General features: G+C 43.3%; 1 protein-coding gene across 1 annotated transcript in view; it reads right to left on the bottom strand.

The window, feature by feature from the left end:
- Nucleotides 1-2764: 2764 nt before the first annotated feature.
- The window catches only part of LOC115470808 (nuclear receptor coactivator 5-like), a 132991-nt gene continuing 117043 nt past the window's right edge, over nucleotides 2765-18712 (bottom strand). Inside the window, 2 exon segments of the mRNA XM_030204358.1 lie at nucleotides 2765-3115; nucleotides 6797-6862. Coding sequence (XP_030060218.1) covers nucleotides 3063-3115; nucleotides 6797-6862 — 119 coding nt within the window. The 3' untranslated portion in view covers nucleotides 2765-3062.

Raw genomic sequence — 18712 nt, 5'->3', positions numbered from 1 at the left:
GACAAAGGTGAAATCATACTCACTCCAATCCCCAAAAATGCAACCAAAGATTAGCGATCTCACGAACTACAGACAAGTGACCTCAATACCACTACTAACCAAAACAATGGAGGGCTTGGTAGAACTAATGGAAAACTTAAATTCTCAATCCTACAAAAATCCCAATCAGGCTTCAGACCACAACACAGAACTGAAAATCTTAACCACTCTGATAACGAATTCAGAAGCCTAATAAGCCAAGGTCAAAATATACTATTACTACAATTTGATATGTCAAGTGTGTTCGACCTAGTAGACCACGCAACACTGATGGCCCTGCTCGATTATATGGGAGTCAGCGGCAAAGTGGCAGCATGGTTCAACAGCTTTGTAAAATCCAGATCCTATATTGTAAAGATGTTCAACCAGCTATCAACCTCTTGGATCCAAGTGTGGGGTACCACAGGGCTCTCCAATATCACTAACACTGTTCAACGTAATGATGGCTCCAACCCTTCCATATATACAGATAACATCACCATCTACATACCTTTCAACAACAATGTCACAGAAAAACTGGACAAAGTTAAAACAGGTCTGGACCTTATGGAAAACTGGACAAAAACTTTCAAACTCAAATTAGAGACAAAACCAAATTCAAGGTACTATCAAGCCCACACAACCACCACAGCTTATCAAAGCTTCACAATCAAACATACCAAATAGAACAGCTAAAGATACTGGGAATTATTCTTTACACCTAACACTGGATAGTTAGGTGTAAATACCAGCAGTAACAAAAAAATGTTTCAGAACACTATGGAAACTGAAGGATCAGAGACCATTTTCCTAGAAAATCATTCTGGATAACAGTACAATCGACGATACCATCACAACTAGATTGCTGCAATGCAGCATGAGTTGGTTGCAAGGAAAATCCACTGAAATCGCTGCAAACCATCCAAAACGCAGCAGCAAGGCTAATTTTCAAGAAGTCGAAATATGAAAGACCTACTCCACTACTCAAAACACTACACTAGCTACCAATCAAGGCAAGATTAGTTTTCAGAGCGAGCACCATCACCTACAAAATATCTGGCTTACCTCCAGAATACATGATAAATATAATCAAACTATTCCCAAGAAACACAAGTCCAGAAACCAGAGGCTACCTACTTCTTCACCTACCCAATTGCAGAAACATAACTTACAAATCTATCTACATGGCTGGATTTAGCTACCTGGGCTCCAAATGGTGGAACTCAATACCAAAGATCACAAGAAGCATCTCAAACTATCTTCAATTCACAGAAGACCTGAAAGCATACCTATTTAGCTATCGATGACCATTCCGATCAACTGTAAACCATCATTACAACAACACTTGTAAAATGTAAACCAACATTGTAACTGTCAACCAGAATATAATATGTAAGCCACTTTGAACTGAAACCTGTTTTTGGATAACAGTGGGATGCAAGAATGCATAAATAAATATATGTGTGTATGTATATATATATATATATATATATATATATATATATATGTGTGTGTGTGTCTATATCATGTCTACCTGAAATCATACAAATTTGTTTTCAAGATTGAATTTCAGCAGCATGGTTTGGAGTAGTGGGGGTTTTGGGGTCAGGGAGAGAATTTCAAAGAGCAAAGTCTTCAAAGTAGGCAGGTGGATCAGTAGAAATGGAGTGATGTAGCAGGGGTTAAATGCCTCAGCCAAGTTTATATTCCTCAGACCAGCAAGGGTTGAAGATGCTGGAAAAAAATCATTGCTCATGTGCACAAGCAGTAGAAGTAATCTCATAGCAATAGATTAGTATCCTCATTCAGGATGCATGCATACATGGTTCAAAAGATAACCATCTATATGCTTCTGGCTAAGAATTAACAACAGATGGAAGACAGTGTTAAACATATTGAAAAATGCCAGGTAGTTGCAACTGGTCTAATAGGATAAGGAAATAGCCAATTTACTTAGATTGGATTTATATTTCATTTTCATCAACATATTTAAAACCTTATGTTCTGAGAACTATTTAAAAAAAAATGTGCATTTCTCATTCAGGCAACTAGAGAAAATGAAAAAATAGGAATAAAACGAACAGGAACCAAAGAACCCGAATACAAATAGGACTCCAGTTAGCACTGCTGCTCTAATGATGTTTGAAAAAGGTGTTTCCTTTAGCAGTGATGCTTACATCAGTTTTAGGCTAAGGAAAAAAAAAACAGCTTCATGACTTCACTGAAAAAAGCAAAATGTTTTAAATGCAAAAAATGTTTTGACAGAATAAATTAGCCTGACAAATTAGCCTCACTGCAATCACATTTTATTTCCAAATTAGCCTCACTGCAATCACATTTTATTTCCAAATTAAAACACTCACATGAATGCAGCTTAACCATTTACTAGCCTTTCAACAGGAATTCATAGGATATACTACAAAAATATGCCCCAGAATGAAAATTATAATGGAGACATTTCCAACAATATTCTGAATTATTAAAAGTAAAGGTAGGAAAACAAGATCAGAAGTTTATTCCAAATGACTTGAAACAAAAGTGACTGGGATTAGTTCCTCCCCCCTCCCCCAACTTGAGGCACCACAATCATATCATTACATAGCCTACAATCATCAGGCTGTGAGACTACATTAAGCTCCCAACTAATTCTTCTATTAACATGGGATAAATAGCGAGACAAAATGAGGATGAAAAGCAAACCCTCCCAGAATATTGACAAAGACAAAAAGCAAACAGAATCAACAGATGTGTAAAACAAGTACTTTATTCTGTCACTGTGTATGTCCCTTTTAAGCGCTAACTTAAGGGACTTGAGAATCTACATACACAACACTCACTTTTAAGAAAGTTAAGTTCTTTTGTAATAAGATGGAAACGTCTTCCCAGATTTAAAATGCTTCTACAGGAATGTACATTAGAACATAAACATCTATACAATGTGGTTTCCCCGCTGCAGTATATGCTAGAAAACATTTTTCACACTTGGCTGGGCTGGTTGAGGACTAACGTTTCACATAATTCAATACAAATCAAACTGTAGTTTCTTAGCTGAGCAAAGCTTTTGGTTTGGCTGGTCGCTGGTGCAGCAAAGGAATAGCTGTAATGGAAAGTAAAACAAAAAGGTTAAAATATGATTAATGCATTCTTTACTTGTTATACAGTTTTAATACGCAACTTCATGAAGCTCATGTCCTCAGATATAAATTTTACATAATGTCAGTGGTGTTATGCAGTTACAAACTATCAAGATACTATGATTTACCAGTTATGTGATGTCAAAAATGGGAAAATTTCTTGCTATACAGTCAATAGGACTGTGGAACGGAGAAGCAATTCTAGACAAAGCTACATGTAGAAAGCCAAACTACCAAATCTCTTAATCAAACAATTTAGGGGCCTTTTTACAGAAGTGCACTAAAATCTGGCCTTAAGAGTGTTTTAACACGGAATTTTCCCATGCACCAAGCCCAAATTTTATGTAGCACGTTTTAGAGTTGTATATTTTCATGGAGGGTCATGTGCTAATGTAACCCATCAATGTGCTTGATACTTGCTGGCATCAACAATGCATTATCTGTTTAGTGCATACTAATTATAATGCGCTTGCTGGATAGCGCAGGAACCCCCCACTCTCTGCCTGTGACACCCCCCCTCTAAAAATAATTTTATAAAAATATAGTTACCACACAGTTAACACGTAACAGAGAAATTACCACAAAACACTAACATTATTTAGTAAGCCCTTTCTTGCATACTAACCATGTGTTACGGCTTAATGACCTTTAGTAAAATGGCCCTTAATTTCTTTAAAGTTATACTTTGGTAAAAGAACAAAGGATCCAATTCACATGTTTCTGTCCTATGATGAGCCTTCACAACTGACATTAAGAATGAGTGACCCCTATTCAAACTTGATTGACTTGGTGCTTACACATTTGGAATATTGGCAGTCAATGGCTATGCTCTGCTGGAGTCAGTCAAAAGCCAGTGCCCTGCTTTGACTGGGACTTCTAAGGATAGGACTGGTGAGGCCTGGGACACTGGGCCTGAGTCAACTGAGTGTAACGAGCAGGAAACAGGAACCTACACCTCAGAGTAGTAGGACCACCACCTAGACCCAGTCAAAAATCTTGCTGAAGATGCAGAGCATGCCGAGAGTGTGTGGACAGTATCCGTGTGTTTTCCTAATGAAGAAAGAGACCTCCACTTTCTCTCCAAACAAGTTGTCCCCTTGGCACGGCATGTCTGACAACCTCATGCAACCATGAGTCTGCACATCCCCACACCCATTCCAGAGAGTCTGGACATTAAATCAAAGTATCATAGGCGCCCCTGGCCAGATAATGCCTACACGTCACCTGCTTGTTGGCCAGCTGGTGAAGCTCTGTGGCCTGCTCCGAAGTAGGAGAGTCTGCAAGAGTCAGTGTACTGTTCACTAGAGACTCCAAGAAAAGGCTTGTGCACAGCTAGTAGGACTGGATGCAGGCAATGAGCATTGAGGTCTGAAAGTTTTCCTCCCAAACAAATCCAAGGTTCTGGCCTTGTGTCCTGGGGTTGCTGAGGCATGAGACAGAACTTTTGGCCCATTCGAGAAGCGGATTCTACCACCATGGAGCTGTATGGCTACTGTGCCTTCTCAAACCAGGAAGCCTTTTGGGCATGATCTGCACTGTGAGGGGAGATTCTCAGGTGCAGTGGTAAAGTGATCCTGCCTTAGGAGGAGACATAGTCCAGGACAGACAACCTCTCTGTTCTGGGCTCCTCATAAGTCTCCAACTTAAAAGGGATAGCTGATGAAAGAGCACCCACAGATGGATATTTTTGTCTCTTAAGAAGAGGGATCTGACAGAATTCCATATGACAACTCCTCCAAGAAGTAATGTGGATCCTAATCTGACTCCCATGAGTGGTCCTAATCTGACCACCATATTCAGGTGAAGGTGAACGCGTCTTATCGACCTCTGCCTGGTGGAATGATGCCCATGCTCTGAAGAACTTCAAGGTGCAACCCTACCCTCAAGGTAGAAGAGGGGGGGGGGGCACTGCCTGCCCTGATATCAACATCCTACAAGGCACTGGCATCAAAGATCTGAGCATCAGTACTGAAGAAGCCACAGACAGGGTCTGGGGCTGTTCTGCCAGTGGAAAAAGTACCTTCGATGCCAAAGCGGGAGCCCCTGCAACTGTGGCAGCTCCTCTTGTAGCACGCTGCGGAACCACTCATCGAAGGTGGGCATTAGCAAAGACATGGGAGCCAGGGCAGAGGCAGTCTAAGAAGATGATGGTGGTGGGGACCAGGCTGCTCAATGACTTGCGCTACCCAGCTATGGGAGGATCCAATGTCCTGGCACAGTGCAAAGAAGACTGATGCTTATACTTCTTGGGATTCTCACGATGCATACAGCCTCGATCCCCTAGTGCAGTCAAGAGTGCTGTCGAATCCGTACGTGTCCTCGGTGGCAGGTCCAATGTGACCGGTCTTGGGGCCTGCTACTAGCACCCAGTGTTGAGGGAGCTGGAGACCTGCTTGATGCCGGTGCATTCCCAGTGGATGCTGAAGTCTGAGAAGCCATGGAAGTTAATGCTGCTGGTGCCTAAGTCAATGTTTCAGATTTCAAGGAGCCAAAAAGAAGCTCCATTTGAGCCAGTCACACCTGTTGAGTTCTCACCTGCATTTTTAAACACAGATCACAATCAGGTGAGTCATGATCTGGCCCAAAGCCAGATGTACCAATTTTGCGGGTCTGTGGCCGAAATCATGCATCTACACTTGGCACACCTTCTGAAGCTACTGGGGGTCTTCTGTAACATCGAAAAAAGATTCTCAGCTAAATTAAACTCCTCAATCTTAAACAGATAAAAAAAGGGACAGTGTTCAAAATGAGGATGGGGCTGTGGCCTAATCACACAGCCACACACAAAAAAAAAAAAAATCTAAGTACTAAGGAAATATAGAAAGAAGAAAAAAACTTATTGAAAAAGAAATTTAAAAAAACCTGCTCAGGAAGGCACTATTAAGTCCGGTAAAATGCAGTATGAGGGAGAAAACACACACACCCTCAGCTCTGCAGATAAACAGACTGAAGGACCCACACTCACGCATCAGGCAGGAAGGCACCAGCACATGTGTGGTGGGATGCTGCTAGAATTTTCTACTGTACTTGCTAATCAGCGTCTGCACTGGGCTCCGTCAGATGACATCACCCTGAAGTGAAAATAAGGCGGCCTGCTTGTCCTCCGAGAAAGTTTTTGATCTTTTCAGGAATACATAACATAGTAGATGACGGCAGAAAAAGACTTGCATGGTCCTTCCAGTCTGCCCAACAAGAAACTCATATCTGCTACTTTTTGTGTATACCTTGATTTGTACCGGTCCTCTTCCGGGCACAGACCGTATAAGTCTGCCCAGCACTATTCCCACCTCCCATGAATAAAATATTTTTGTTCAATACAACTATTTTCCCTATCCTGTCTAAATAAATTTAAATTTTCTGTATATAAATGCATTGCTAATCAACAGCTTTAAAGACATCAACTCAAAAGCACTAAACAGAAATTTTATGCGACTTAAAATATTGCTAATCAAGTTCTTTGCAAGCTCATATTATTACCAGCTAATACCTCTACCCTATTCTGAACACCTCAGAAATCTCAGATTATACATAGTGGTAAGTAACCTGAAGACAAAAAGGAAAAAAAAAAAAAAACCCCTACATGAATCATGCCATTTTTCCCTTTCCCTACTCCATCCAATTCCCACTAACCAATCCATACTAACTTGTGGGCCTCTCCAGAAGCAGAGCGCGTGGTCCTGAAGAAGTGATCCAACCGGAATCTAACATTTCTGGAAAAAAAAAATGAAGCGGTGATGGGTTAATAGTGAAAAACTGGTCTACTCTTGCTGGAAAATCTTATTAGATTCAAATGCTGCATTAAATAGGTCTCCCCCCCCCCCCCCCCCCCCCATTGTAATCTATATGGGATTTATAACAGTGTACTCAACAATTGCTTTGACGGCAAGGAAGGTAATTTCATCACCAAAGTTTACAACAGTCATAGCAACATTCACTAGCGGAGCAGCCCATTAGAAAACCTGAGGCGGGGGCCTCAGACGGCACTCTTTCAGGAGCGGCATCTCCCCCTTCCTTCATCCTGTTCCCCGAGTTTACCTTCTTTACATAATAAGTATTGCCATACTGGGACAGAAAAAAGGTCCATCAAACCCAGAATCCTGTTTCCAACAGTGGCTAAGCCAGGTCACAAGTACCTGACAAGATCCCAAAACAGTACAATACATTTTATGCTGCTTATCCCAGAAATACTATCAAAAAATAAATGGCCAGGTACCACCTATATGCAATTGAATAATACAGGTTCCCCCACTATTTGGTTGTGTAATATTCAGTGCTGTCAATTAATGAAGGGGACGTCTCCTACAGTCACTAGGGCAATCTTTTATCACCAGAACGGTGAGCCCACGTTTCGTGACAATGTATAATCATTGACTGCCCCCAACCTCCTTTCGTGCAAAATATCTTTCAAAACAAAATTTCTTTCCAGTGTTTAAGTGTCTATATATTATTTTTTTTGTATTTTAATTTTTTTATTTTGCTAGCTGATCAATTGCAGCACTCATAGTGCAACTGCTATCGATTGCAGGACACACAAATATCTTCAAACTTAATACAGCCACACTAAAATATCTTCAAACTTAATACAGCCACAGTTTATGCAATATCAGGCACACCTCTTCCAATACTTTGCCTTGCATTTCACTCTCTGCAGCTGTATATCCATATTATAGGAAAAAACAGCTGTCACTTATCTGTATTTAATCCTAGGTATACTCATGAAACCTCATGAATTCATGAAGTTTAAGAAGCCTATCGCACATGCGCATCACTTCCTGCCTGTTGCTGACATATAGGAACTGCTTTAATACTAAGCTTATAGAAAGTTCTAGAAAAGGAGGAAACCATTCTTGCCTTGACTAAAAGGTAGCGGAGGGTGATGATTCCCTGGTCCAGTCTGAATTTCAGAAGAATCTTCACTATAAGGGGTAATGGGGAGTATGTATACAACAGACTTTCCCCTCCATCCAGGAGGAAAGCATCCAAGGCTAGTTTGCCAGGTGACCCATCCTTGAACAAAACTGGTGGCATATTCCTGTTCTGAGGAGTGGTGAATAAAACTATTGAAATTTGCCCCACTCCCAAAAAATCATTTGAGTCGTTAAGTCTAGGGACCACTCATGTGGTTGCAGTATATGGCTACATTCCAGATATATGGCCCTGAAAGTCATCCTGTGAAAGATGGCCCAAGCTCCACATTCTGACAGTTTCCCAACACAGGAGGCAGGATCCCAGCATAATCTGGATGTCTTCCACTCACCAGGAAACAAGTCTCTTGATATATCTATTGAAGCTTCTGGAGGAGCACAAGCCTACTGCCCCTTTAAGGTCCATTGTGCTTGCCTCATTTTGATACATGCCAAGGGAGATTTGTACAGTTGAGGCTATATGGCCCATCATCAATATGGCCTATGCTGATGTTTGCTTTCAAATTTCTTCCACTACAGATACTAGTGGCAATCAGGGCCAGCATTAGGAGTGGGCAAACAGGGCAATTGCCCTGGGGCCCCATGTTACAGGAAGCCCCAAACCTGTCTGAAGTTGAAAGAGGGACGGCCTGCAAACAAGCTTTGGGACCCCTCCTCTGCATCCGCCCCGGGCCCCATCATGTCTAGCACTGGCCCTGGTGGCAATCCTTTGTTGTAGAAGAAAAGCATTTACCTAAGTAACATCTAGCAGAGCACTTATGAATTCCAACTGAGTTGACAGCCTTACCTGAGACTTGGGATAGTCTGATGAACCCTAGTAACTCCAGCATCCAGATGGTGCTGCACATCAATCTGAGATTCTCCTTAATTTACACTCTTGATTAGCCAAATCCAGATAGACTGGTAATGCATTTGTATTTCTCTATGTAGATACACTGCTATTACAGCAAGTACTTTGTGAATACCCAGGAACCTAGTCGAGGCCAAAAACCAGGATGCGGTACTGGTAGTGGTGTTTGCCTATTATGAATCCGAGATATCTATGTGGATGCAAGCACGTTTTAAATATGAACATAACCAATCCGCTTTTAAAAGGTAAGGAATAAGCGTGACTAGGGAAACCATCCTGAACGTTTCTCCAATTAGATATCTACTCTGGAATCTTGGGTCCAAGATGGGACGGTATCCCCTTCACGCCAATCGTCATTGGTATCAAGAAACACTTGCAGTAAATCCCTTTTGTCCTTCTCCTAGTGGAGCACACTGATTTCTAAGAGGGAAGAGAGCACCTTAGTATTTCATGATGTGGAGATAGTTTGACCATAATGCTTTTTTGGTGGTCAGTGTGGTGGAATGCGTAATAGATGAAGATGGTATCTTAGTCAAATTTAGCACTAAACTGTTGGAGGTTATAGAGACCCAGTGGTTTGTGAAAACACAGCCTTCCTATCACTGGAAGGAACACTTGTGATCTTGTGAAGGCAGTCAAAATTCCACCTCTGGTTTTGGCTGGGACTTCTGTGCCCTCTGCTGTCTTGAACAAGAATGAGATACCCATCATATCTGGCCAGAGCAAGGAGGAGGAGGATACTCACATCTATGATAAAATTTTCTCCCCCCCACTCTAAGTGCTGGAAGAGGAGGCTAGGTTAGAAATGGGCTTAAATAGGGATTTTAATGATGTTGCTGTGCTCTGATAATGGATGCCACCTCCTTAACTATCTCTGAAGAAAATCTCTTTTAGTATTGCACAGCAACACACTTTTTCTACATGTTATACCTTAAGTCTGAGGTCCACAACCACTAAGTCATCAAGAGCTCATACGAATAACCCAGGCTCTCAATTACGTTTTGAAAATATTAAGTCATTTGGGCTGTTTTCTGCAATCCTTCCCTTTGCCCATTTGTGAATGCAGCCTCCTGGCATTCTCCGAGGGTGCAGGTCTGCAAACTCCTCCATCTTAACTAATGTTTTGCAAGTACACCCCCATGAAGAGCTGGGTAAGAAGCTATACTGAATGCAGGTACAGTATTCTGAAGAAAAAAAAAAAACACCCCAAAAAAACTAATATCCGAGCCTCTCTCCCCAGGGACACCAAAGAGTGCAACCTGAGTTCTTAGCCATTTTGACATAAGAATTAACAATGGAATGGTGAAGAAGCTTCTCAGCCTTTTCACCTCTGTACATTGGGTCAACTTTATTTATAGTCAACAAAGAAGGGCGTCTCCCACATTCTCATCTATATGTCTACTACTACTACTTAACATTTCTAGAGCACTACTAGGGTTACGCAGCGCTGTACAGTTTAATAAAGAAGGACAGTCCCTGCTCAAAGGAGCTTACAATTTAAAGGACGAAATGTCAAGTTGGGGATCTGATGGCAAATCAGTTGAACCCTCCCCCCTTCAGAGAACCTAGGATAGAGACTAAGTCTCAAATGAATGCTCCGTCTCAGACCCAAAGAAATATTCCATTGGAGAAGTCTGGGTCTCTGCTTCTCAATCTTCATTCATCATTGTGAACTTGAGCTCTTTCAAAGCCTATGTGTCTCCTTCAGATGGTGTGTGGGCCGAGAACCAGTTGGATCTCCCAATGTGCCAGCGCTGAAGCCACAGAACTGCAACAAGCAAAGAATTGCTTCAGCAGCTCATTGAATCTCCTTGAACTGTTTTTAAAAAGGCTGCCAATGTCAAAGGCAAAGGGGATACGCAGGAGTGGCCATGTCCTCCTGAGTAATTTGGGGAGTGTAAGAGGCTTGGTCTCAGGTCCATGGAGACTGTTGAATTCCCTCCATTACCCAAGGAAGATGAGCAGTCTCATAGCGGGGATGCTTCAAGGACACAGAAAATTGGTGCTTCATAGTAAATGTACGGTCCATCTAGTCTGTTCAACAAGATAAACTCATTTTACATGGTATGTGATACTTTATATGTATACCAGAGTTTGATTTGTCCTTGCCATTCTCAGGGCACAGACCCTTGAAGTCTGCCCAGCACTCTTTGTACTAAACGTTCTGAAGCTAATGTCGAAGTCCCTTAATTTACACTCAAGCCCATCCATATCTATTCAGTCACAATCAGGGCGTAGACCATAGAAGCCTGTCCAGCACTAGTTTTGCTTCCAAATTACTGGTGTTGCCGCCCAATCTTTGCTAAGATTCTGTGGATCCATTCCTTCTAAACAGGATCCTTTTGTATTTATTCCACTATTGAATTCCATTACCGTTTTCATCTCCACCACCTTCCATGGGAGGGCATTCCACATATCCACCACCCTCTCTGTAAAAAAAAAAAAAAAAAATACTTCGACATTACTCCCGAGTCTGTCCCCCTTCAACCTCAATTCATGTCCTCTAGTTCTACTGCCTTCCAGTCTCCGGAAAAGGTTTCTTTGTGGATTAATATCTTTCAAATATCTGAACGTCTGTATCATGTCACCCGTTTCTCCTTTCCTCTAAGGTATACATGTTCAGGTCAGAAAGTCTCTCATACGGTTTGCAACGCAAATCTCATAACATTTTTGTAGCTCTTCTTTGCACCGCTTCCAGTCTTTTTACATCTTAAGCAAGATACAGCCTCCACAACTGAACACAATACTCCAAGTGGGGCCTCAACAACATGTAGAGGGACATCAATACCCCTCTTCAATGTTCTTGATGTTGTGCTCCAATGAGATATGATGTAGTTGCATCCTGGCCTCTGCTCATTGTTTAGCATTATAAGCCCTAAGGCTGGAAGAAAAATTAGATCTTATTTGCTAATTTTCTGAGTCTCTCCAGACCATTCCAATGAGTGGGTATATGTCCTCCTACCAGCAGAAGGGGAGAAAACTACAGAGAGACTTCAGCAATAGTTATGGAAGAAATTTTCTCTTAAGATTTTTGTTCTTGTTTGCTGTGTTTGATTAAGTCTCTCTGGTGCGCATGTTCTCTTCTCTTCAATTTCCGTTCCTTTCCCTCTTATTACTGTACGTAAACCGCTTTGACCTCACCTATGTAAAAGCAGTATATCAAGACGCAAATATATGGTAGTGTACAGTTCTAGATCCTCCAGAGTATCTATTGGCAAAGCAGAAGGTACAATTCCAAAACCAGACTGCCCATAATCAAAACCCAGGGGATGACCTAAACAACGAACTGGAAAACAGGCTTGCAACTTGCCATGTTATAACTGCATTATAAGCTCTGTATTCTTTTTTGTTTTTCATTTTAAACTGAACTTAGAAGTCAGAGCCTTTTCAGAATATAAATCTTCTCTTCTCGACTTACTCTGCCCATGACAAAGCCTGTGCCCTGGTACAGTGAGCCTTCAACTACTGAGGCACCTGTTTGCCACTGAATAAGCAAGTTGAGGAAATTGCTCGCTGGATTAAAGAGGTGATCAACTTGAGGCTGTAGCACTTTTCCTCTAAGCCCGCCAAACAGTACGACCGACCTGCCTTAACAGAATTTCTCCTTTCCATTCAAATAGCAGCACAGTGCTCTACGAATGTCCAGGATATGCAGAGTAGACAGATATCCCTCAAAGACAGGTAAGGAAATGGATTAAAGATGAAAAGGCAAAAATAAGGGTACCAGCTTCAGCACCTTCTCCTTTGAAAAGAGAAAGGGAGACCAGAAAGGACAAGACAGGAGAGGACCTGAAGTTCCAAAATGCACCTGGCCAAAGTAAAAGCCACCAAAACTAATATCTTAATAGAGATATCCTTCAAGGTCAAGAGGTGCAAGGATACAAAGGGAGCTCTAACTAAGGCTGGCAAGATGAGATCAAGGTCCCAAAGAGGAACAAATCTGTCGAAACGGAGGACAAATATTTCACTCCCAGAAAGAATTGGCCAACAACCAGATGATGGGTGACCAAGAACTGCACCTTGAAAAGAAGCAATCACCGCCAGGTGAACTTGCAGGAAATGATGTCATCAAACCTTTATCCAGAGTAGACCGACCTGCAGGAAATCCAAGATGTTCCCCAGTGAAGCTCGAAGAAGACAAATCTCCCTATCTTCACACCGGTCTTCAAAGATCCTCCACACTGAAAACACAGGCTGAGATTGACTGCTTCCTGGAATACAATAAAGCCCGAATGACCCTGGGGAAATAGCCTTTCTTCAGAAGTCACACCCTCAAGAGCCACACAGTAAGAGATGAGAGCCAATGTGGGCATCCAAATCAGTCCCTGGGTCAGCAGACCATCCATTGGTGGCAGTGCGAGAGGTGCCACTGCCATGGCATTATCTGCACAACTCTTACCACCCCATGAAGAGGCAAGGACCAGAACGGCAGAAGAAACAGATGACTGGCTCTCACCTCCAAACAATTTATCAACCTGGTCAGTTCCAAAGGGGGGGGGGGGGGATCATTGGCCCCATGCCACTTGGCCCACGCAATGGGTGCCCCAACAGAGACTGGCATCCATGCTCACGACTAACCACTCTGGCATCTCAAGCTCCATGCCTCACCACTGCAGATTGCAACAAACTGGGCACCTATAGGGAAAGCAGCAATGAAGATCGTCCTTCTGAGGTGATCACACTAAGAGCACACTGCAATGGCTGCATATGAGCTTTCACTCAAAGCACCAGTTCAATGGAGGCCACCATGGACCCCAGGACTTGAAAGTCCCAGGCTGATGCTCAAGGCAAGCCAAGGAGAGAACTTCAGAACTCTGTGCACAAGAGAAAAACCTTGCCCTGGAGATGTCGAACCAAACACCCAGATACTTCAGGGATTGCAATGCTCCACCACTTGGGTAGTGGCCTCCTTGCTTTCTTCACAGAATTTCGCTCAAATGAGCCAACTGTTGAGGTATTGGCAAACTAGAATATCTTCTTGCTGAGGTGTGCTGCTACCACATTCATCACCTTGGAGAACGTCCTGGGGGCCATGGTCAAACTGAAAGGAAGGGCCCCTGAATTGATAGTAGTGACCAAGATCACAAAAATGGTGATATCTGATGCTCTGGATGGATAGGGATGTGAAGATATGCCTCCAATCAGGTCCAGGACCACTGCTAAACACTCCTCACATCAAACTGCAACTATGACACAGTGAAGAGTCTCCATATGGAAAGATGTGACCCTGAACACCCTTGTTGAACCTCAAGATCCAGAATAGGGGGGGGGGGGGAAGATAGATACCCTTCTTCTTGGGCATAACAAAGTAAATGAAATAAATGCTAGAACACCTCTCCTCTGGAGAAACCGGGGTGACTGCTTGTAACTCGAGGAACCTATGCAGGGTCTGACAGCCATTGGCTTCCGAGGACACTTGCAGGGAGATACCAGAATTGTGTCGGACAGAGGCTGGCAAAAGTTTTAAGGAGTACCCATGACAAGTGACTTCCAAGACCCAGAGGGTCTGGTCTAAGGTTATTTGGGCCTCTCTGGAAAGAAGAAGAAAAAAACCCAACTACAACCTGCCTCCCAAGAGATGTTCGGAAAATGAGCCCCCACACCTTCAGTGAGAAGATCTGGAAGAGCCTAAAGACCCTCAGACTCAACTTCGGGCACCTCTACGGTCTCCCTGAAAAGACGGACCCTTCCAAAATCTGCTCAATTGCTGCTCGGTCTCCCTGGACAATACTTCCTTGCATAATGAAAAAGCCCATACATTAAGCTCCAAGAACAAAAGCGGGACTTATCCTCTGGAAGATGTGGCCCCTTAAGATTCAGATCCTCAACCAACTTATCTAGGTTCTCTCCAAATAATTTACCCTTAAAGGACAACTGACTAAAGTGGACCTTAGATGCAATATTGGCAGCCCAGCTCTGGAGCCACAGAAAACGCCTATCTGCCACTGCTAAGGCCAGATTCTTGGTCAATGCCTGTACCACATTATACAGAGTGTCTGCCAAAAAAGGCTGTGCCTAGCACTACATTGATAACCTCCTTAGACTCATGTGCAGAACCATCTCCAGCCGAATCTGGCAGTTTCTTGTCCAAGAGATAGCATGCTCTAGGCATGTAGCCACCACAAACAGCTGCTTTCAAGGCCAAGGCGGACACCTCAAAAGGAGCACTTCAGGAGTGCCTCCATCTTACAGTCCTGGGGATCCTTCAGCGTAGTTCCAGTGGGATCACAGTCTTTATAAACAGGCACGACATGGGCATCAATTTTTGGTAAATGAAATCTCCCCAAAGGCTAAATAGCCCACCTTTTTGATGCTGCTTTTAACTCCTAACCACTATTTACTTGTTCAGTACCCATGTGTGTTTTATCATTCCCACCTTACTACTTCCCTTATCTCTTATTTGTCCTGTTTGTCTGTCCTGGTTAGATTGTAAGCTTTGTCAAGCAGGGACCGTGTTCAAGTGTACAGCACTGAATATATGTCTAGTAGTACTATGATTAGTAGTAGTAGATCTTGACCATAGTCCTTTCTCAAGGCTGCATCTGGAGACTGCCACTCTGCATCCACCAGGTCCCCAGTATCTTCATTAAATGGGAAAGGCCTTAGGGGAACCCCCTTCTGATGGGCATCTATTATAGCAACCCAAGGTTGGTTCTCCAAACCAAGGACATTGAGGACTGGGAAATCAACCCAGCAGAATTCCTCTGCTATACAGGCCTTTTGAGGCCACTAGGGCCTTCGCTCCAGGTCCCTTGCTGGGCTCTTGGGCCTTCAGAGAGACCAAAGCTCTTTGTAAGCAGCTAGTTGGCTCTTTAACCAGCTGCTGAAGGTGCTGACATACTTTTGGCCCCTGATCCAGGCCCCTTAGAGCCTTGTTCCAAGGACCTGGAGGAACACATCCCCCAAACTTGGGTGTCCTTTAGAAGACACCACTACAATCCATGTCAGAACCCACTGCATCGGGGGGCATGCAGCCAGCCACCATTCCCTTCTGCCATCAGCCTGCCCCACTGCTCCAACAGCCTCCTCCACCAGCCCTGCTGGATTGCCACCATATGCAGGACAGTAGAATCCAGCCAGAAGCTGTGCTGTCTCTTGCTGGCTCCAAACCAATCATGCTGATGTGGCCCTTCCCTCAGACACAACCACATGTATACCTGTTAAAAACACCTAGCCTGCCCTAACCTGCAATGCCAGTTCCTACACATGGCCCATCTCCCTCCTGTCTATGGAGGCCTCAGCTGCTCTGTGCCCAGCCAAAAGAAAGCTACTTCCTGTCTTATTTAGACCAGTTCCTACAATTCAGGAGGGTCAATCACACAGGCAAAGCAATGGAGAAACTTTGAGGGGGGGAACCCTAAAGGTTACCCCCCCCCCCCAACTTACTATCCTTCTGCTGGGGAATCTAGGGTACCACAGAGAGTATGGCCCAGGTACAGTGGCAATCAGAGGTCCTTATACCAGTGGATGGCCTAGGGGTCAAACCCCTCCCTAACGCTCAAAGGGAAGGCCTGCAGGCCAACCCTGGGAGCAGGCACAAATGGCCCTGGAACCTGAGTCAAGGATCACAGGCCAGGCCTCAGGGAAACTTCCTGATCCTGCACCATCTGTTGCAGGCAGAGAATACTGGAGCTTTCAGGCCTGTAGCAGTACTTATGGACTGGCTGTGATATCACGGAAAGTCAGTGTTCTCTGCTTCCATCTGCTGGGTTGGGGAGCATAACCCCCCCCCCCGCCCCCCAGGTCTAGCAAGAGAATAAGAAATGAGGTGTTGACAGCACTTTCTCTTACACAGTACAAATTGTTTTACAGAGTACTTTATTTCTTTGTTATGCTAGCTGTGTAATTTCAGAACAGTGGACATAGAACAGTTCCAAAATAGCTCCTAATACCAGTGTTCTTGAAAGTCAAAGATATGGATGAATCAAGACCTATGTTGTCATCTGAAGTGAAATACTAGTGAAAAAGATTTTCACAAGACCAGCAATGTTATAATCCAAGGCATGGGGACAAACTAATTTCAGATATGGGACTTCCAAAATATTGCACTTATGAGGCACCTTTGTGCTGAAAGAAAGTAGAGACCTACAGGATTTTTCAATTAGCATGAAATATATCTGTCAGGCAGAGGAAGAAAGACTGTCCACAAGGATTCTGTGGCTTATATTTCATACCCACTATGTAAAAGTTAATTTTTACTGTACATTTCAGTGTTTATATTCAGAGAGTCTTGGAACAGTTCTTCCAGGAGCATAGAAGATAATGCCCATCCTACCAGCTGCTGAGATAAGCTTTCAAAACTTTGAAAAATTTGAAGGTGGCCCTTCTTTTAAATCTAACACACCAGGGGAATAACCCTTATAAACAGAATACCAAATGTTATTACATACAAATCTGTACTCAGATTCATAAAAATAACACTTTAATTTATTAGTACATGATCATGTAACAATACACAATACACCCCCCTGGATTACCCAAAGTCCCTCTCACCATTCACAAGCACAGCAGCTCACGCTCACATGCCCCTTATTAATTCATTCACCATCTGCATGCCCCTACTTACTGAATATTCCTTAACAAAAGCACATAACAGCTTATTCCACTCCGTGGAATCAAAAAATAGTCCACCTCTGTTAACAGATCACCATGAGAGTTTATCTTCACAGCAATTAGCCACACTGCTGCGTGCACTCAAAATAATTGTCTTCGCATTCCCCCTTCTAGGTTATCCAGATTTCCAAACCATGCTCAGGACATCCATAGGATTAGCATACAACTAGTTCTGCTGTTTCAGCTTTCAATCATGCTGGGCTCTGTGTCTTGATCAGGGGAGACAATCTGTGCAACCCATCCACAGCTTGAAACCAAGCGTAGACTTTAATCTTGTTCCTCAATGTGAGACCGCATTTCGGTAAACCTTCATCAGGAGGAACTTAAATCCGACTCCTATAACATTAACAAATCACAACTCAACTAATATATTTCCTACTGAAACCACATATATATATATACAAAATAAACTCCAATGCATAATATGATGTGGCTGCTTACCTTCGAGACTGCATTCTAAGTGGGGTGACTAGCACCGCCCCTAAACGTTAGTAACAACTTTACGTGAATGCGTGGATTAAATACCCTGATCGCTCCTTCCATACTATGGGAACCGTACTAAATCCACTCCACTTCAAGATTAAGGCCCCTTGGGGCCACCGTTCCCCATGAAAAAATAAAACGTTGTTCCATGTTAAGCAATTGTATGGTAACATTGCCCCCTATAGATGGATGGGCGACCTGGGCTAGTTCCACACATTTTAAATCCTCCAACTTATGTACCTGCTCAGTCCAGTAGGCTACCAATGGAGCGTCCCTTTTTCCAATTCTAAGGTTGCTAGTGTGTTCTGCAAGCCTGTATTTCAATTGTCTCTTGGTATGTCCGATGTATAAACACGACACGGGTAGAAAAAGCGAGGTTACTAACCTGTAGCAGGTGTTCTCCAAGGACAGCAGGCTGATTGTTCTCACGATTGGGTGACGTCTGACGGCAGCCCCAGATCGAAGATCTTCCTAGCAACAAAGTTTGCTAGCCCTCTCGCGACCATCTTCCCGCCCGTAGCGCGAGTGTGCTCCTCAGTTCAGTAAAAAGCAAAAGACAAGGGAAGACAACTCCAAATGGGAAGCAGGCGGGTTTGTGAGAACAATCAGCTTGCTGTCCTCGACTGCCCGAACCGACTGTCGCGTCGGGTATCCTGCTGGAGGCAGTAATGAGATGTGAATGTGTGGAC

This window comes from Microcaecilia unicolor, chromosome 5 (genome assembly GCF_901765095.1).
Source record: "Microcaecilia unicolor chromosome 5, aMicUni1.1, whole genome shotgun sequence".
Taxonomy (NCBI): domain Eukaryota; kingdom Metazoa; phylum Chordata; class Amphibia; order Gymnophiona; family Siphonopidae; genus Microcaecilia; species Microcaecilia unicolor.
Note: the sequence above shows the minus strand (reverse complement) of the source record. Positions and strands in the feature narration are given on the sequence as shown.